We start from the raw sequence: 19731 nt of genomic DNA, 5'->3' as shown, positions 1-19731 counted from the left end.
AAACACAAGTTGTATAGCTCAGTAACGGTGAGTTCAGAAGGTAAAATTTCTGAAACAAGGATAAATAATGGGAAATGTTTACAGTAGAATTTTCATATCCTCAAGCTTTACAAATTTATGTTATCCTAACACATTCTCATAGAGGTGAGGCCATTTCGTCAGACCTCAATCCGTAAATCCAGCACATTAAATCACATTGACGTTAAGCAATTCGAGTCGTGCGCTGTATAATTGTAGTCATATTTTCTCCCTTTACAAAAAAGTTGACTTGGAAATTTTGAACAATAAAAATGTAATGGCATAAAAGCCTGGTTTATCAGCCACTTAACTGCTTTTCTCAGCTTCCATGGAGGAGAATGCACAAAGTTACTTGAACATACGGCAATTTGATCTCTTAGTATTAATTACAAAAAATGTTTAGAAAAAAACACCAAGAGGCCCTAGGATCGGCAGGATCTGGACCGGTTCTTGAAATCAAATCTTGAATTATCACGCGCAAATGAGTCTGTACAAAATCTCAGCTCGTTAGGCTCTGTAGATCCGATGAGATTAAGTGTCAAAGATTTGAAAGATTATTAAAAGACAACAGGGAGAGTTAAATAAAAGTGTGCAATAAAAAGCAATCATTGGACAACATTCTTAGGAATTCACCATAAGAAACATGTACGAGAACACGCCTGACATAGCTAACATTGCCTACCGAGTGAGAACAATAAAACATTTTCAAGATATATTTACCATTTCAAGAAATAGTGAAACTTTAGCAGTATGTTAAATAATATTGATATTGGGAAAACGGTAATAAGTTTTTTTCTTGGTATTTTTGGATGGAAATTATATAACGCGTCGTTAATCTTGGGTGTAAACCACAGGCGTAAACCTTTAATTAGATAAAATTAAATTACTGCCCAGCACTTTACCTGTTTTAATTATATTTTTATGGTCACTAATAACCCGAAAGCATTCAAACATTTTTGTTAGTGTATCCTGGGAAAACTGTATTTCCGCTAATGGCAGGCCACAACTTGACCATCTGCCAAATCTTCTAATGCCAACACCAGTGGCACCTTGCAACTGTAATGCTTCTTCGAGTCACATCTGTCACTGCCAAACTTTGGCACACACTCTCACCTTGTGTGGCTGCTGCATGTTATTAAAATTTAGAAAATACTGAGAATGGGAAAAAAACACACTTTATTTTTGCGATTCAATCTCGCTTCTAGAAACAAAAACACAGCATTGTTGTGCTGTGATAACATTGTCGAATGACACTCGACCGTAAGCCTTGAGAGCTCGCAAGCATTACCACATGCAGCCCCAGGAACACAGAATCGTCTGTGTGAAAAGGTATCTGTATTTGTATTCATCCTGCTAGTGTCAACCGCGCTGGTATTTTAATGAAAGGGGAAACACGTGGTTGCTAAAATCAAGCAGTGGAGCCTGAAACGTGCACGAGGTGCTTCAGACCCCGAATGAACATAAAAAGTGCCGTTTGAAGTCAAGATGCATACCTAACGTTATCAAATACTCGACAGAATAATCCTTTCACATGCCATTATTTACAAGACAAATACATACATTGTCCTGGTAATCATCCACAACCCTAAAGTACATCTTTTATTTGTGTGCCCATTTTGCAAGTTCGGTAAAATGAACACCTGTGTACTTTATTATGCTGACATCCACAGACATTTCAAAGAGAAGCTAATACAAAGTGGGGGATCACCCACCAACATTCTTCTTCTTTCTATAAATGGCAAGGTTTACAAACACACACCAATCTCTCCTCTCCTGCTGGTCACATCAGCGTTCCCACTTTGGCCAGCGATTTCTGGCTTGCTGCGACATCCAATTTATCGCGCACGCAGCTTGGACGAGGTTGTGATCTTGGGAAGACTGCACAGTTGAGTTTGTTCTTTGGACTTGGCACGACTCTGTCTGTCCCATGTGGCTGGCAATGAGTTCACACTGATTGCAGTGGTGTTGCACTGACACTAAGCCTGCATCACAAGAGGACCCTAATGTGATCTCTACACATACACCAATGACACCAAAATAGTGAACAGTGCTGTTAATTGCCATGACAGATGTTAAAAATCACAGCTTCCAACACAAGAAAATTAAATAAACCTACACCACCCTGCCATTTAGCCCAACATTTATTTGAAGTGTGAGCATTTCCGGCCTTGTCAGTTCGACGATACAAGTAATTTTGCATAATTAGATAAGTAAAAATAACTCTGAATAGGAACTCTTTATAAATGCTGTAGATTATATATCAAGGAAATGAAAACTAGAAATTGGTGCTCTACGACTGAAATAAGCTTTATTTAAGCACTAGATAATGGAAAGGTTATACAACAAACTATGCATGCTAGACAAACTGTATCTATATTATGTGCACATGGGAAACCCATTTAAATAAAAGCTGCATTGTAGATTGCGTATTAAAGTTATTAAATAATAACTAAAATTTGCAAATTTCAGGTAGGCATAATTATATGGTGAAAGGTTTCATAGAACTCAAGGCCATGCATGAACTTTGCTGGGGGACTATTTAATAAATCACCACTGCAGGCCCATTATAACGTACTACAAAGTACATTGAGGACCCGCACACCAATGGAAAATGTTTACAATGGCACTAAAAGCACTATGTTAAAGAACAGATCCCAGCGGCAGGGTTTAGGCAAATGTGCAGCAGGCACACATTTCTAATGCAGAACCTTGTTTTGTGCAAAGCGCTAGGGATGGTTATTAAAGTGCAAATAGCCACATAATTTCCCACTGGACCTATATCAGAAACCCTGAAAATGTTTACATTATTTATATGCACGGCTACAAGCTAGCCCAGAACATAATGAACAACTGGATGGCATGTTATTGCATATAAACATAAGGTACAGCGATATGACGAAGTGCTAAATGACGGAAACACCAATATTTAAACACAAAACAAAAAAACACTTTATAGCAGTATTAGACGTACATACAATTCATTTACACACGAATAAGTCGTTTATATATTATGCATTAATACACTCAGGAAATGTTATTAAAGTTCATGAAGGTTTAAGTGTTAGAGCAAAAATAATGCTTTAAGTTTTCTTCACAAAATCCTTTTAATATCCATATCACTTCCAAAAGAATGACCTTGATTTTATTGTTGTCTGCAATTTTGATAAATACATGCAAATTTTACATTCAATTCAATAGTTAACTGTAGCCTAATTATGTCAGGTATTTACGCAACAATATGCTTGCATTTATTTGTATTACTCATCAGGGAATGACATTTGAAGCATTTTTTGTGGAAATGTAAAGTGACTTTTCATCATCAGCCATGATCTCTCCACCGCTGGATGAAGGTCTCCACATGTTCTCACCACCTCCCCAGTCCCACGATGCAACAATCCATCCAGCAGTTGCACACGCACTTATTTCATAGCTCCATCTCTGCCGCAAACGCACTGTCAGATTGTGTTCCTACCTTGGATGAAATACCTTAATTATTCTTAACCACAGGCCACATCTCCCCATCTAGTGAGATGCCCTGCCCCAAATCTCACTTGACGTGAGCAAGGCAGTTGGCAGTTGCGAGCACCAGGTGTGATGTTGCAAGAACACGTTAAGGGATCGTCTTTTGATGACACGTGTAACAGCGAACACTTTTAGCGCCCGTGTCAGGGGCAACTCCTCTGATCGAAATGACCAGCTTTCTAAAGGACCAAGTCTGCAGGAGCAACATAACTGGCAGTATAGGTTTTTGCATCCCACGTAGTACGTGGGTTCCATCACGTGCACGAGTTGGAACTAAAAAAAGCAATAACAACCAAGACACGATGGCAAGTCACTTAATTAGGTGGCTCTTACACGGAACATTGTGGGATCTTGAATGTCCACAAGCAGACAAAGATGCATGCTAAATGCGTGCTATAAACAATATCGCATGCACAAAAGCAAACAATGTTTTGCACAGCAACCTTGCGTTGCTACTCCAATTTAAAATAATTGCAAGTGAAATGGTTAAAAAAAATTAATTTTTTTGTCTTACCCAAAGGACGTGGGAGCTGAATGACTTTGGGGCAAGTAGCCCAGAAATCCGTGCCACAAACTTGCTAATTAGTGCTGCACTATTAAACCATGCTGCATTGTAATATTTACCCACTGGAATTCCTCCTGAAATGCTGGCTGCTTCTCAAACCAACTAATAATGCCGTTCCCACAAAGGGGCAAGCCGTTGGACTAAACTAATGTACTGTATACAGTGTACATGAAGAGGATAAAATAAACAGTAAAATGTCTTGCGGCCATCAATTGTACTTATATAATGCTTCAAAACGAATGTACGCGGTGCATTTGTTAAGGTGCACATTCTTAGAATGTATCATTAAAACATAAGGACTTGCATAAAACATTTATTCCAGACTTTATGCTCATGATGGGAAGGAGCGATGGGAATGTATTCCGTTTTATTGTGCTGAAATCGTTTAAAATGTCCCTCCAGTTGTAATCTATCAATAATATTTGATGCATTTTAATCACCCTTTAATTATATTTTAAGGGATCATGCTAAGTTAGTGAGCATAATAAGAACTAGAGAGACCTCTTACCGATATCTACATTTACTAATTACAAACCAGTCCCATTTTGAACATTGACCACCACACGCTGGTCAATGCAGGTCAGTGAAGGCGGGGAGGATAGATCTTGGAGCACAGTACAATGGATTTTGCTGCACGACCCCCTGCTGACAGCGGAGCCCTAATGCGGCCTACAACCTCTGCCTGATGCATTGCAGTCACAAATCCAAGCAATATACAGGCTCAACCCCACTTAACATAAACATCTCTTCATATTGGCCAATTGGAAAAGATCACGAACCCTCTTTGTGGAAACAGTGGCGCAACGCCCTTCTAAGCTCAAACAGGGATTGAGCACTTTGAGCCACAAACTCAAAGTGAGGGAACTGGGAGTGTGAGACCAAATGGTCCCCCTTCCTACGGAGATTAAAATTAGGTGCCTGGGTGAGGAGGTCGGGAGGTGGGGATGGGTGTAGGGGTGGGGGCTGCGCCCCTTGGCCAGCAACGGGCGAGAGTGGAGCATTGCTCGTTGGGAGCTTGGTACTCAAGTTCACATGCCGTGTGTATATTCATTCATTTGCAGGGTTTTTCTTTTTCTCACATGCTTTTCCCTTTCTCCTTCCCTTCTCCCACTCCCTACCCTCCCTCCATCCCCCTATCCCTTTTCTTCCCCCAGTATGTTCGTTACTCTCCCCCTTACCTACCCCATCTAAAGCTTCATGCCACCACACGTGGTCGCCACTTGGGTTGGGGCAGCGAGCCCAATTTTTACACCTTCATAGGGCCCTCTCGCGCCAAAATCGGGTTGCTGTTCACGGAGCTTCTGTCCCCCCCACTCCCTCCCCCCCCCCCCCCGTTTTGCGATAAACGTATTGTACCGGGCTCGCGTTGAGTTACAATAAAAACATGAAAAAAACGTCAACATATATGATATCATTAAATATATCCACACCCATGCATGCTTGTGACCCAGTGCTTTAGAGGCAAGGGTTGGTGGATCACTCAGAGATGTGAAGCTTCCCATTCCGCTCGGCTTTGAGATGACTGGGAAATGGTTCGTGAACTTATCATTGCAAACCTTTGAGTGTTATCCCTTCATATGCGTGGGTTTTCTCTGTGTACACACACATCTCGATGCAGGACCCTCCTAACAGTCTTGAGTTTCAGTGAGGCTTTCTTGGGTAAATACAATTCTTAGATTTTTCTTTTGGGAGGGGGGGGGGGAGTTTATTACAGGTATATGCTTTAAAATATTAAGGCACACACCACCTCCTCAACACATGCATTCATGACCCCCGCCCTGCCCCTAAGCACACGCCAACCCCCACTCCCTACGCCTTTACCCATTCTCCAGCCTCACATTTCATCTCCTGCACTAACCCCTCCAACACCCTCCCCTCACCCTTCCTCACCCACGCATTTCTCAACCCCCAGCTCACCCGAACCACCATACACATACTAATTTCCCCGAGAATGGAACAATGTTACTTATATTTCTTTCAAAGAAAATATTTTCGTTTCATTAAACAAAAAAAAATATCGTTGAAAAAAATACTCATCTCTGGCCAGAATGGCATCATTGGTAAGCGGCGTGATTCTTTTCATGGCTATTGGTTTGGGAGGGGGTTTTTTATAGCCGTTGCAAAACCCTGAGAAATGTTCACAGACAGGAACGGATGCACATAAAAAAAATCCCAGCCTTCGCTTGGAGTGTCTTAATGGCTCCCTTAAATATTGTTTGTAGCGTTGGTGTTGGAGCGGGGCAGTCCGTCATTTTTGTGAATACTTTGAGCATAAATGTTGGGTTTTTTCCTTTGGGCTAACAAAAGCGGTTGTTTTATGTTTATGTTTTAATAATAATAAAAGTCTGTGAAGTGTTTTACTTATTTATATGACCAGAAGTTATTTTGGTGTTACGAACTGAATTGTAAAAGACCAAAATAATAATGACATTAGTAAACTGATTTTGGTGTACAAACATCAGCAAGGCAACTTCTGCAATTGCACTGTACGGGTCAGTAAGACTAAAGCCCACAGTCACTCCCAAGGTTATTTATGTGCAAGCAAATCTCATTATTCTTATGCTATGCCCCCAATGCTCCCCAAACCACCCCCCTCCTCTTCTCCCATGCAGCTGATATTACAAGCTGCTGCAATCATACTATCGTGTTTGCTTGTTTATCATGCCAATAGTGTTAAGGAAGTCCCCCATGCGTTGCAACATTTACTCCCACATTTTTTCCACATTCAGCATTGAGTCCTAACATTACATATTACGGATGGACAACTCATAGGATAATCAATGAAATGGCTCTACATTCCCTTGTTATCCAGAGCATAGCTGAATTTTGCATCACTCCAGTCTGTAATTGACAAACATCTATCATAGTCAAGCAATTACTTCACATTTGTAATGGCCCAATCTCCATTTTATCATCTTCCTTCTAATTAAATCTCTTTAATCCTTTTGCCCGAGGCAGAACATTAATCCCACTTCCCTTTGGCTTATTATCATGGCCATAAACACCTCTTAATCCAGTTTACTTCATGCCTTTTACAACTGCGTGTGCGGGCAGACTAGAAAAAACTGCCGAAACGAATTTTAATTGGGAACCTTGAATGTCACAGCTAAGCCTAAATAATTATTAAAGGATTCTTTTATTATAACATTTACAACAAACGTGCTAAATCATGTTCAAAGTAAACTTGTTTTTTTTGATGAACTAAACAGCAAGTGTAATAAACTTCAAATAGGTAATTTTAAAGTGTGTATTTCACAATCACCGTTAGAATGTATTTCCATTGTACAGATTCGCCTTCACCAAATCGCACACACCAGTGTGTTAAAGTATGATCATACAACCCCCAATGACTATATCCACATATATAAAAGGCAAAGTTGTGAATATGTGTGTCTATTCAAAATGTTTAGCGTACTTCCCGACATGCAACAAACTGGAAATTTGCCATGTGGGTACTTTCCAGACTGTACACCATGCAAAAATTATAAAAATACACTTTTGTGTTTTTTTTTGGGGGGGGGGGGGGAGCTCAAAAATGCATATATTTTTTGCATGGCAAGTGAGCTGTGACGTCAAATCTGTCACGTGACCCGCACATGTGGAAGCGAAACACATTGTAGTGTAGTGGTTAGAGAGCTGCGCTACGAACCCGGCGACCCAAGTTCGATTCCCGCTCACGACCACCACCACCGGTGACGTTTACTTCAACCGGTCCTGGGCCTCCCCTAGGTTGACTCAGCCTCAAACGAGTAACTGTTGTGGTGTGAACACAGACAAAGGCGGCCGGGTGTGGTGAATTCAAGTCCCGGGCGAAGCCGGGTAGTACAGCTAGTCAGAGATAAACCGCAATGGCTGATGTTGATGTTCACCATTTTAATGCTCTTCAAAATTAAGCTTAACAATATATATTTGCCAATGTTGGAGCAACAATGCAGCATTGTCATTCAGCAGCACAAGTAGTTGTAATCATGCAGAGTTACCAATTTAGTACAGTTACATTTTTGTTACCAAATGTATTATTTATATTTCCGCTTCGAGCAACCACATTAAGTTAGAAACAATCAGATAAAACAACTAAAATATAAAGCCGGGTAGGATTCTTTGCGAACTTATGTACAGCTCAACCAAATAGTGTTTTAGGGTTTTCCAATAGAATGGGCCAGCCACTAATGTGAGATTTTAATAGGATGTGCCGAATAAAGCCCACCAAATGGCATCTATATTGAAACCTTTGTGCTGCTAATTAAGGCCAACGTCTGCTGTTTGTAAATGTGGCACCAGTCAGCAAATGGATGTGTTCTTTGCTCCTCTTATCGGGGGACAAGCTGTTCTGTTGAAAAACTGTTTCTATAATGTAAACTAAAATTCTCCACGTGTCTAACAGAAAATTCACGGCAATTGCACGTTTTGTATATCTAGCTGAATATTACCAAATTATGCTTCGTGTTTTGACAAAGGGCATGGTTCCTTATGCGGTAGTATTAATATTACATGAGACTTTTTGATTTAAAGCTATCGTGGCTGCAGGGATTCACCATATTCTTGGTTCTTTCGGTAAAGTCACGTAGAAGGGAAATAATAAAATAATAAAAATATAAAACATTTCAAATTTTTTTGCTGTGGATTTCACACCTGATGATGGTTGCTTGTGTTGCAGTCGAAACGTCGTGATAATTTTATTGTTTTATATTTTTATTGTTTTATTATTTCCCTTCTACGTGACTTTACCAAAAGAACCAAGAATATTACACAACACGTTAAAATTGTACAGGCAGTCCTCGAACCTACGTCAGCTTACTTTCCTAGAGAAGGTGCCGCAAGTCAACACGGCGTAAATCGAGACTGATTTTCCCAGATACATTTTTCTAAATAGCGGGGTTATGTTCCTGACCAAAGGTCCAATATGAAACGTTTCATAGATGTGAATATAAATAGCATATTTAATAAACTACCAACCATATTTAAATTAAAATAGTAGTGTTTAGAAAGTTCTTACCTCGATCCTTCACAATTCTTGGCTTATTTGGACTAAATACGGTAATGGCCTTTCTGCTACGTTTCTTTTCAACACCATCACCAGAGCACCCACCTCTCCTTTTAGCAGCCGTTTTAAGGGACGAAATGAATAAATAAATGCTTCGAAATGCAGAGGTTTAGCGCCAGAGTGCGTCGCATCGGCGAGCAGACTGAGCAACGTACTTGCATGTATGTATTTTTGTGCGCAGAACCGGTGCCTGAGTTGGCGTCGTGTCGTGTGGGCCCGACCGGCACAATAAACAACACAGGTGTGGCAATCGGCGACCTGCCATACGTGCGGATCGACGCAAGTTAAGTCGAGGACCACCGGTATTCGTTCAAATTTATCTCCATTGCAGTGGAAATGGTCGACCGCTGTAAGTAAACCCTTAATAGTCCACAGACCACCATGCACCAATAATATTTTTTTTAATTAACAAGACTCTAAATCGTAGTGTCTGCAACAGTTCCGTGGATCACTTCCCATGGGGGGCCTTGTGTGAACCACCAGTGCTCTAGAGCAGTTGCTTCTCAACCCTCTTCATTCCATGGCACACTATGGAGCTTTTGTTCGATCTTCGCGGCACACGGAACCAAAACGCCACTGTGGGAGGGGTTGGATGGAAATGCATTGTGGAAGCAGCTTGCCCAACTGCCCATGCGTGACCAAGGGGAGTTGAGAGCCGGGGGTGGGGGATGACGGCTCTCTGCTGCACTGCGTCGCGACCAATACAGAGGGGAGGGCTGGAGGTGGGGGGTGGAGACGGTATTGGCCACTGATCGGCATGGTTGAGAGTTCAGCTCTCCTAGCTTGTTAACAGTGAGCGTCTTTACTTTGCTACAATTAAAAAAATACCACGGCACACACCTTGCTAAGCACTGCTCGAGTGTATGCGATGGTATTCAAAACAATTAAATTTAGTCATTACAGTCACTTGGTGCCCACCTCAAAAGCCTACTATGTACAAATTCTGTGGCCCTGCGGGATGATGCTATACGAACTGAAGACATTTGTGGATAGTGGCATAGACGTAAAACAATGACATGGTTTGATACAAAATGTACAAAGATACATGTGATGAAGTGTATTGGCGTAACATATACAACTTACTTGTGAGGACAGAAAGAAAGTCTGAAGATGCTCCTTGAATGGACTTGAGCTGACTTTAAGGATGTGGTTGGATTTCCCAGGTCTCTTAAACCAATGTGACCCAATTCTGTCCCTAAAAATCACAAGAGGAAACAAAAGAATAGACACGTGACCCAGTTGGAAAAATAAAATCTCCTTCAATTCAATATCCCATTTCGTTCATTTATACATACACAATACATTTCTATTTTACATTAACTGAAATAAGTAAAATCAACAATTATGGGAATGTTTGAGAAACATCTCTACAATTATCACACATTTCCCTTCTATAATTATCTATCTTACCTTTCATTATGCATTGCAATATTACGTTTAAAAAATGGACATGGTTAATCTGTGTCAAATTGCATTAATCTTTACCAAAACACTCCCAACAAAAGTTAATTATGAAAACGAGCATTCTCTCGATGTGATAAATTAACGATTTGCTATGGTGCAGATGCAGTAGGTTCAATGATAAATATTAACATGTGTGACATTCCAAGGAGATGGATTTTTTTTATGCTGTTGAGAGTATTGATACACAAGTCAAGTGGTTTAATCGAACTTTCAAAAAACCAAGTTTGGCTTCTTTAAAATTAAGTAGCTCGGTAAAATACAGAAACTTTAAAGCAAATATTATTTTTTATTAACCATCAAGATAATATCCTCTACACGATCCCAATGCCAGTGGTTCCCCCACAAAATATGGAACCTCAAATTAAAATAAGTTGAGAATTGTTAATAAACTCTGAATAGTTGTTGTCTGTTGCATAAAGATGGTTAGTATGTACTGCACACATGTTCCATGGGGAAGTTGCCCAGACACTATTTTATGATACCAAATACAATTACCATGGCATTTGTTTTTTTTATCCCATCCTGGCCTGCACGAGCTTATTTGTTTGCAGTGCAAGCACCCGGGTGTCCCATTGGCTTGAAGGTACAAAGGTTTTTCAATAATGAAACAGGTTTTTACCCTTTAAACTGGTACAAAACTGACACCTTTATACAAGGCATCATGTTTGCAATAACCACAACACAAGCAGTCAAAATGCAAACAAAAAGAAACAACTCTGATAATGATATGCACTGTCCTTGAAGTTGATTGGTCCACACCCGAGACAGCTTTTCTTAGAGCCTAGTCTCCATTGGTGTTGGACCAGAAGACGCCAAAAGGCGTACAACTCAAAAACAGCGCACTATCAGAGTATTGAGAGCTCGGGGTAAGCATTTGCACGGTCGTAACCTGTAAACAAAGAATGGATGCATGATATTTACATTCAGAATTAAAACCCAAAAGCAGGGAACATATTTAATTCGTTTTGCTAATGCATGCATATCAAGTCAAGTTTACACTTAAGTTACTGGGATTCAATTCAAAGTGTCGACATTTTAACCTTATAATGCTTAAGTCCATGGAGATTTTCAGCCAGGGTATATTAATATTATTCTACAAAAGTCACAGGAGTGGCAATTGCAGTGATATAAGTAAAATGAAGAAAATGTGAGTAAAATCAAATTAGAAAGTGGCAGCTTTGGGGAATGACTAATGGGAATACTTTAACCGTCATAAGCGGCACTAGATTAGCTTAATCAAGGCCCATTCGCGTGGCACTGCCTTTGAAACGAGCAACTCTTTGCAATCCATACCGCCCGGGGTTCATCTGACCTTTTCAAACGGCGGATTAAAATTCAATGTCAGACCTGACTTAACAAACCCCAACACCCTCAGGTTGTGCACTACACACAGGAATCATCTCCTCTTGTCAGATACGACAAGGTGACCCAGCACTTTGAAATCACAGTGGTAAATAATACTTTTACATGTAAATATATTGCTACTGAAGAAGTATTTGAAGCTGTTAATTTGAATTGTAAATAAGGGGGCATTTTTGTCTAATTTCATTTTATCAATTTTGTAAAGTATTCTTTTGTTTGTAAATAATAACAATAAAACACAGAGGTGGCTGGGTGCCACAGAGGTTAGAGTGCTCAGCCGGCAATGCTGAGGTCCTGTGTTCGAATCCAGGTTTTAACGCTGAGCGTTATTAACCTGTTTAGTGAGTTTATGGTCTCGGCTTAGTTACCAATGACTGAACAAAAAAGTCCTCATCATAATACATTTGGTTCTGCACTTAATTTGGATAAATACCATCTCTGAAAATGAAAAATATAATTCTGTCACGTAACAAAGATTCCTCTCTGTTACAGATTGGGTGCGAAAGCGCTGCCCCCTAGTGTGGATAAGTGGTCAGAAATTCAGAGGCAGTTCTGTGAAAACTTCTTCTGTGGCCCATTCCCAAACATGTGAAAATGCTCTGCGGTGACCATTGCGAATGTATTCTTCGTCTCATCACATAATAGTGAAAGCACAATCGGGATAACAGTTTGAAGACGACAGAAAAAATAAACGGTTAGAATCAACATTTTAAGCTAAAATCTCATGTTTTTTGGTTTTAATATTTAAATTTCAGGTCCAATTAGCAAAACTGACAATAGGATTCTGAAAACACCATATTGTATGCCCAAATTTGAAAAGAGAGCTTACCAAAAGCAACACTCATCCTATGGTGTGGGCTCCATGCCACACATGTTGGCACTGATCCGTTGGGCTTCGTATCTGTATAAAACAAAGAGGAAAAAATACACAGCTGAACAACACTGGTTGGCAAAAAAATTACAACCCTGTTGGCTTCATTTAATTTGAATGGAGCCACATGTTTTGTTTATAAAAAAAAATCATCTGTTGCATGAAAATAAGATTAAAATTGCATTATTGTGACGTTAACAAAGCAGCTTGATTTTGCGTAAGTCAACACAACTAAATGTAAATACAAGCGCTGCACTCAATATCATTTAAGCCGACCTGAATTCCACATCAAACGACCGTGGGGTGGTGATCATCTCCTGTTTACAGCCCCAACTCAGTGATTAAACGTCCACATTCCTAGAACAGGAACAAGTCATTCCTTTGTCCAAAGGGCAACCACTAGTGGACTTTCCCACAAAAGTGGTTCTCATTTGATCGACCCCAAATGGATGAAGGACTTGAATCGACCCTTCCCAGAGATTTCCAAGTCACGTCCTTCCAAATGCAAGCAAGCACCAGCTGGCTGTTTTTTTCTTTAGATTTCTCTCTAAAATGTTGTTCCCCAAATGATCAAACTCAACAGGTGCGATGTTCATAAGGGCACTAAAACACTAAACACATTGCAGAAATGTCACAGCAAGTGTTCACCGGTTTCGCATTTGTATGAAATTATAACTTCACGTGCTGTTGAAATGAGGTCGAGTAGCTTCTCCTCCTACAGGGAAATGAAGCTATGCTGACGACTACCACTTTACATATGTACTGATCAGATAAGTTACACCTGGACGGTAAATCGCATGGACAATGTGAGCAAAAATAATAATATAAATACATCCGTCTGCCCTCAGTGAGGGTCCTTCAACCCACAATGGGTACGCATATCTCAGAAAATAATCTTGAATTCCATTCCCCTATTGTCAAGTGCAAGATGTTTAATGGGGTTACAGAGAGTTGAATTCTGGCCATGTACATGGTGTCCTTAACTGTCCCATACTGCAAAGAATCGAGACGTCACACCAAGTGTTACACGGTTTCTTCGTTTAGTATGCATAATTTAATAACATCAGACTTTATGGAACCAATTGCCAGTTCTGGATTTTTGTAAACCAGCCTGGGTAATAGTAAGATGGTAAGAGTATTGACATTAAACAACAGCATACGTGACTATGCACAATGGACCTCTTCTATTTACATTACCCTGTAGCTCTCTCACCCGCATCCCCCCTAACCCATCCAACCAGATCCCACTCACACTCACCCAACTTCAACCCTCATCTTCGCCAAACGTGCAGCCCAGGCAGCTTCTTTATAAATAGCTAAATAGTGTCTCTACAGGCATTTGTACTTCGAGTCTAGTTAGTGTCAAACTAGGTGGCCAGACCCATCTCGAAAGATACAAAAATGTTTACAGTACAATCCGATTTCTGCAGCAGCTGTGCGACTATCTTTAATTATACAATTATTTTAAGATACGCCTTTGCACAAGGGATAGTATTTCATGTAGCATCAGCAAAACAATACTTTAAAATAATTTTTCAGTCGTTTAGTTGGCTCAACAAAAATAAAAGAACAATAGTTCTTGCATCAAAATAATGCGGACAATTCCATAACTTTTCAGATTTTTCGGGATGATCTGTAAAATATGTACAATACACTTAAAAACAGTTACTGATAACACTTCCGCATTGCACGGTGTTATTTGTCCCTATTTGGTTGTCCATCGTCGTCGCTTGCAAGTTCCACTGCATAATTAGGAGCACTGATTAAGAAGAGGGGAGACTGGGAGATTCTAGCCGTGTCATAAAGAAAGTTTAACTACCAAAAGTGGAAGTTCGTTTTTTTCTTGACCTTAAATGGGCAGAAAAAAAGGTTAAACTCTTCGCTCAATTGGCAAGCTGCCCAGAATAGATCTATACACTTGTGTAGAGTTGTGTGTGCAAGTCTGACAACATTCAGTGGTTTTTATCATCCCCTTGGTGAGCACTATCCATTTGTTGCAAAGCCTCTTTCAGCCAAAAGATCACTGCTCTGCCACATCATTTGACAACAACTGTGCCATCAAGAGAAAGGAGGACAAAGCACATGATTGCCTCATGTCCACGGATTTGCGAATGGATTTGTTAAAACTACATGGCTATTTTTGTTTTCTTTAAATAAAAAAAACCCCAAAGAATCCAAAACAACAAGAACTACCCACCGGGCCAGCCGTGTACTGTTCGCATTGCAACGACGCCACCAACACGAGCTTGTGAAAGCAGGACTCCAGTTCGAATGATAAATTATTGAAATGTCAGTACTAAATTTGCAGGTAGATAAGCTTAATAAAAAGGAACCCCCCCCCCCCCACAATATTTTTGGCATGACACTTTCATTTCCATCTTCCCACACTGGGTCACGATACACAGCCTTGTGCAATGCGGTTCTTGTTGCTTGTCTGACCTACGTCGCCAACATGTCCTATCCCACTACATTCTCCCGCACACGCATTATGAACCACCCAATCCCGCCAGCATGTCAAGGCAATATCCATCTTTGGCTGCCCGTGATATGATGGAATCGGATCAGGCAGCGAAATCAAATAACCAAGGAGCTTCTGAATTTGCCTGCCTAAATCCCCTTTACCGCGTGCGTGGTATTCACTTCTCACCTGCCTTTTTGGTCAGACTTCTCTGGCAGCCAGAAATTCATTTGAGACATAACCTTCACCTAAATAAAGAAGGTTGCTGAATATCGTTTTTGGAAGAAAAAAACAATGCACAGAGCCCATTATAGCCGCACACAGCCTGCATTCTAATTACCTCTCAATCTTCCTGGAGCGTAAAAAACACGCTTTTCTCCTCAGTGCGCTTAATAAATAACCAAAAATACTCACGATAATAATTACCATTAGAAATAATATTCTCAACATTTCCATTAATCCAAATTAAGTGTGTCGTCCAATGTTAGCGAGGCATGTTTTGCTGGCTGTTAACTGGAGTACTGCCCGCATTTTAAGACCCATGCATGTACCTCATTCCCAGCTGTCAATTACAGATGTGGTGCCCAATGAATGTGCTTACCCCATAGTGACCTTAATAATCATGCTGCATGCCAGATCCATCAGCCACAGCAATTATATAATCATTCTAATAAAGCCCTCTCCAAATTATGTAAACGCACCATGCTGTGCTACAGGCAGAGTTCTAAAAAGAGATTTCTTGTGATACTTTTGTAGGTTTTAATTATTAATTTTCCAGCTCACCTCTGATTTTGGCACCATAATCATTTTTATTGTAACTGTATGTGTAGATGTTATAATCTACAGGATAGTTCATATATAAATACAGCTTCAGTCATTAATGGAGACAAACCATGAAAAATGCACACATTTACCAACACTAATGTCTTATTATGTACATATATTTACATTTCGTATTTTTTATTATAATTTGAGTACTGATACCACACATTCTAATGCCTTACCTCAGCTAAAATACGAATGGCCATGTAATTTCAAGTTTAATATAAATAACCAATGTACTTGAGTTTAAATGACCAAATACAGTGGTGATATGCCCCCTGTTTAACTATGAAGGACTCTGCCCAGATTGTTCGTGTGAAATCGAAGGCTGGCTCTGCTTGACCTATTTCCAGCCACTCGTAACTAATAGTTACAAAAACCTTCCCTGAATGTCGAACATTATTTTTTTTAAGTCTTTGGAGGTAAATGTCAACAGCCTTAAATAAACAGATGGGAGTGCAATATGTTTGTTTCAAAAAATTCCGCTATGTAAGCTGATAAAGCATAACATGAAAATATAATGCTCAAAGGAATAAAAGGGATAAAAGGAGAGAACATGTTCCATCTGCCACTTTGGTGATAAGCCAGCTGCAGGTTGCTTCCACGGCAGCTGACCTGGCACTGGCGTTGCAATAAACACTATTTGCCTGGCGCAGTACTTGAAACAAGATTTCCGTCAAACTGCAACTTGACAGCACAGTTGCCAGGTTCTTTCACGTATGATGCACCTGCAATATAGGCGACAATGCACAGTAAGTGGCGAGTGTCACATGAGATTCTCACCCATCACAACGGCTGGCTTGGCCTTTCTGAGGTCCCAGAGCATAATCTTTCCATCCTGTTGAAATTGCATAAATCATGAAAGCTGTAAGAACAGAATTCAATTTTAAAACAAATATAAGTGCACGGACAGAAAGCGCTCGTAAGAAAAGCTATTTTAATAAACACATTTTGCATAATTTAAGAATTGCTAATTACCAGTAACCAACATTTATGAACACAAATTTACATCAAACTTGAAAAATTCGAGCACTTAAAAGAATACCTAATAATTAAAAAGGTATATTACATAAGCAGATAAGTCAGAGAAAGGATAACTAATGCTAGTGACAGGAACGTAATGTATCTTGTTGATGGGTGAGTTAACAAGTAGGTGAGTGTTCAAGGGCCAGCGATATATAGCAGGAGAGGGGAATAGGAGGTCACATGATGAAAAGCCCTATGCTAAAAGCATTGCAACTTGCCTGAGAACAAGAGAGGAATAAGTTGTCATCATGTGGCGAGAAGGAGACACAGTCCACGGAAGCAGAATGACCTACAAAAACAACGCACGTGACAAGAATTCTAAAAATGTGACAACAAGCAAGAAACATTTGAATGCCTTAAAAAAAGCTCCATCTTCTTCTTCTTTCGTACGGCTGATGTAGATGCAGAGCAACAACAATTTCACATTCAGGTGGTCAAGCCAGATAACCGCTTCAGGAGCAGCAAAGTGTATCGCTGTGATGTCTCCTTCGAATTTGTGGATCGAGCATTGTGTGGTTATATGTTGGAAGGTCTGTTTTGGATAACAGTTGCAAACTGGAGAGTTTTACATTTTCCATTTGTGCATCAGGTATCCGCATCTTCCATGGTTTGTGCGGATGCGGTTTAGGGTTGACCATGAGCTTCATGCAAGATCAAACCCAGGGATCTTGTGCATTGGCTCTTTCATGAGGTGTTTTTGTTTGGGGCCTTTTGAACTGCGTTCAGCTCTCCAAGCTTCATTGGGGTCAAACTCGCATTGTTGAAGGTTAAGTACATGGGTCCAAAAGGGCTTGTGTGATTAATGTACATCAAGAAACCATGGAAAAGTATTGTTGTTCATGACAAAATTGTTATATAGGGCTTGGGTGATAAAGGTAAAAAAGGATGTAAATGCATGGGTAAAGATGTCAACCCTTTCCTAGCAGCTGAACACATGGCAGTTAATGGGTTGTATGTAAAATGTAGAGTTTTAGAAACAAGCACACACAACTTCCATAATTTTGTCTGCATGGCTGTAAATAAGAAATATATAACTACAGCACTAGCCCGTCATGTGCACTCACATCGTGCGTGCATATACGTGTGTGGTCTGCAGAATGCAAAAGTTATATCCAGGAAATGACAAAAGAGTTTTTGATCACTGATGGCTTCCAACTTGTACACAGAGTAATCCCCCGGGTGTAATCACAAACAGCAAGCATCACAAAGCCCTGAGGAAGAATTTCACAGCAGCCAATTAACAGCATGGGCTCATTAACCCTACAATGATCATAGGTGTTATTGAGCATTCAACCATGCTTTTAAGAGCAGGACACACTGGCTTTACAGCAGTTTTTATTGACTCGGTGCAAAGCTCTCACACAAATAAAAGCAGTAGACGGAAGCCATGCAACCGATGTAATCGATGAAGTGAGAAAGAGGGCTTTTTAGATTAGAAAAAATCTAATTCATGGGAATATTTCTAACAAATATCTGGAGTGCATTGCACAGGACACGGTTAAAGGAGAACAGCATACACTCGCAAAACTTGGCTTTGTGCAGTGGGATCGTCTGATTGCCGGATTACATCCTGATGTCGGCACGGAATGCACCATAGTGCACATGACAAGACACGAAGACAGGGGTATCCATGGAAATATGGAAATTCGGCTTTCAAAAACGTGTCTCGCAGTACAATGACAGTCGGTGCTGCTGGTTCAATCACCGTACGGTTCAAGTGCTGACGCTGTTTATGTAGTGCTCTATGGATGTGTCTCGCAACGATGCGGCACCGGTGGAGATTAATACGGGTGGTGTCGGTTAAAATATAACCATGTTTTAGAAGAAAAATAAGTGTTTGTTCAATATGCCAAAACAAACTATTTAAATTTCAGATTTTTTTTCCCCCCAAGCTAATTTTGATCCTAAAAAATGTGCAATGCAAATGAATCCAATGCTGTGTGTTACATCTGGATTGTTGCATTAAATATTTACTGCATATTCTACATTTATTAAGCATTTGTTTACGTATTTTGAAAATATTATAAATAGTTAAGTGCTGTAAGGATTATAAATATACATATTTGATAAACTACATTGTAAAAAATTAAAACATCTCTTCAAATACAAACACCAGGGTAGGTAGCGGTTGAGCCTCGCTGAATGTATGCTTTATTTAAAAATGTTTCTTCCCGAACCATCACCTAATCTGCATAAATCTAATCATCATGACTCGGGATACTTGACTGTTAACGTGTTAAAGGGAAGGTGCTAACACACAAATTGTTTTAATTTGCTGTATTCTACTCCCGGCAATCCTTAAACACTGTACACCAGTTGATGACATTCACGCTCTAATGACCTTCAGAGCCATCCCTAAAGTTGCTCTTGACATTTCGATGCTGCAATGTTTGCATACATTTTAGCACAGAGTAGTATACTAATTGGCTACTTTTTTTCACGAAAAAAATATCCCAATAAGTCAAAAATAATCTGCATTGTTGCACACTTCTCACAGGACTGTCACAGCAACTAACAATATTTGCGCACATCTAGGATGAGCGAGTGCCTTTGATAGTTGTGCTGGTTATTTATGTTTA

General features: G+C 40.0%; 1 protein-coding gene across 2 annotated transcripts in view; it reads right to left on the bottom strand.

The window, feature by feature from the left end:
* WDR77 (WD repeat domain 77) overlaps positions 1-19731 on the bottom strand; it is a 56980-nt gene that overhangs the window by 5520 nt on the left and 31729 nt on the right. For both annotated transcript variants that reach the window (XM_078596965.1, XM_078596966.1), the window contains exons 6-9: positions 17371-17441; positions 16910-16964; positions 12805-12876; positions 10233-10344 (exon numbers count right to left, since the gene is read on the bottom strand). In XM_078596965.1, the coding sequence (XP_078453091.1) occupies positions 10233-10344; positions 12805-12876; positions 16910-16964; positions 17371-17441 (310 nt within the window). The remainder of the gene's footprint in view (positions 1-10232; positions 10345-12804; positions 12877-16909; positions 16965-17370; positions 17442-19731) is intronic.

The sequence above is a fragment of the Lampetra planeri genome, chromosome 8, assembly GCF_965212315.1.
Source record: "Lampetra planeri chromosome 8, kcLamPlan1.2.h2, whole genome shotgun sequence".
In the NCBI taxonomy this organism is placed as follows: domain Eukaryota; kingdom Metazoa; phylum Chordata; class Hyperoartia; order Petromyzontiformes; family Petromyzontidae; genus Lampetra; species Lampetra planeri.
Note: the sequence above shows the minus strand (reverse complement) of the source record. Positions and strands in the feature narration are given on the sequence as shown.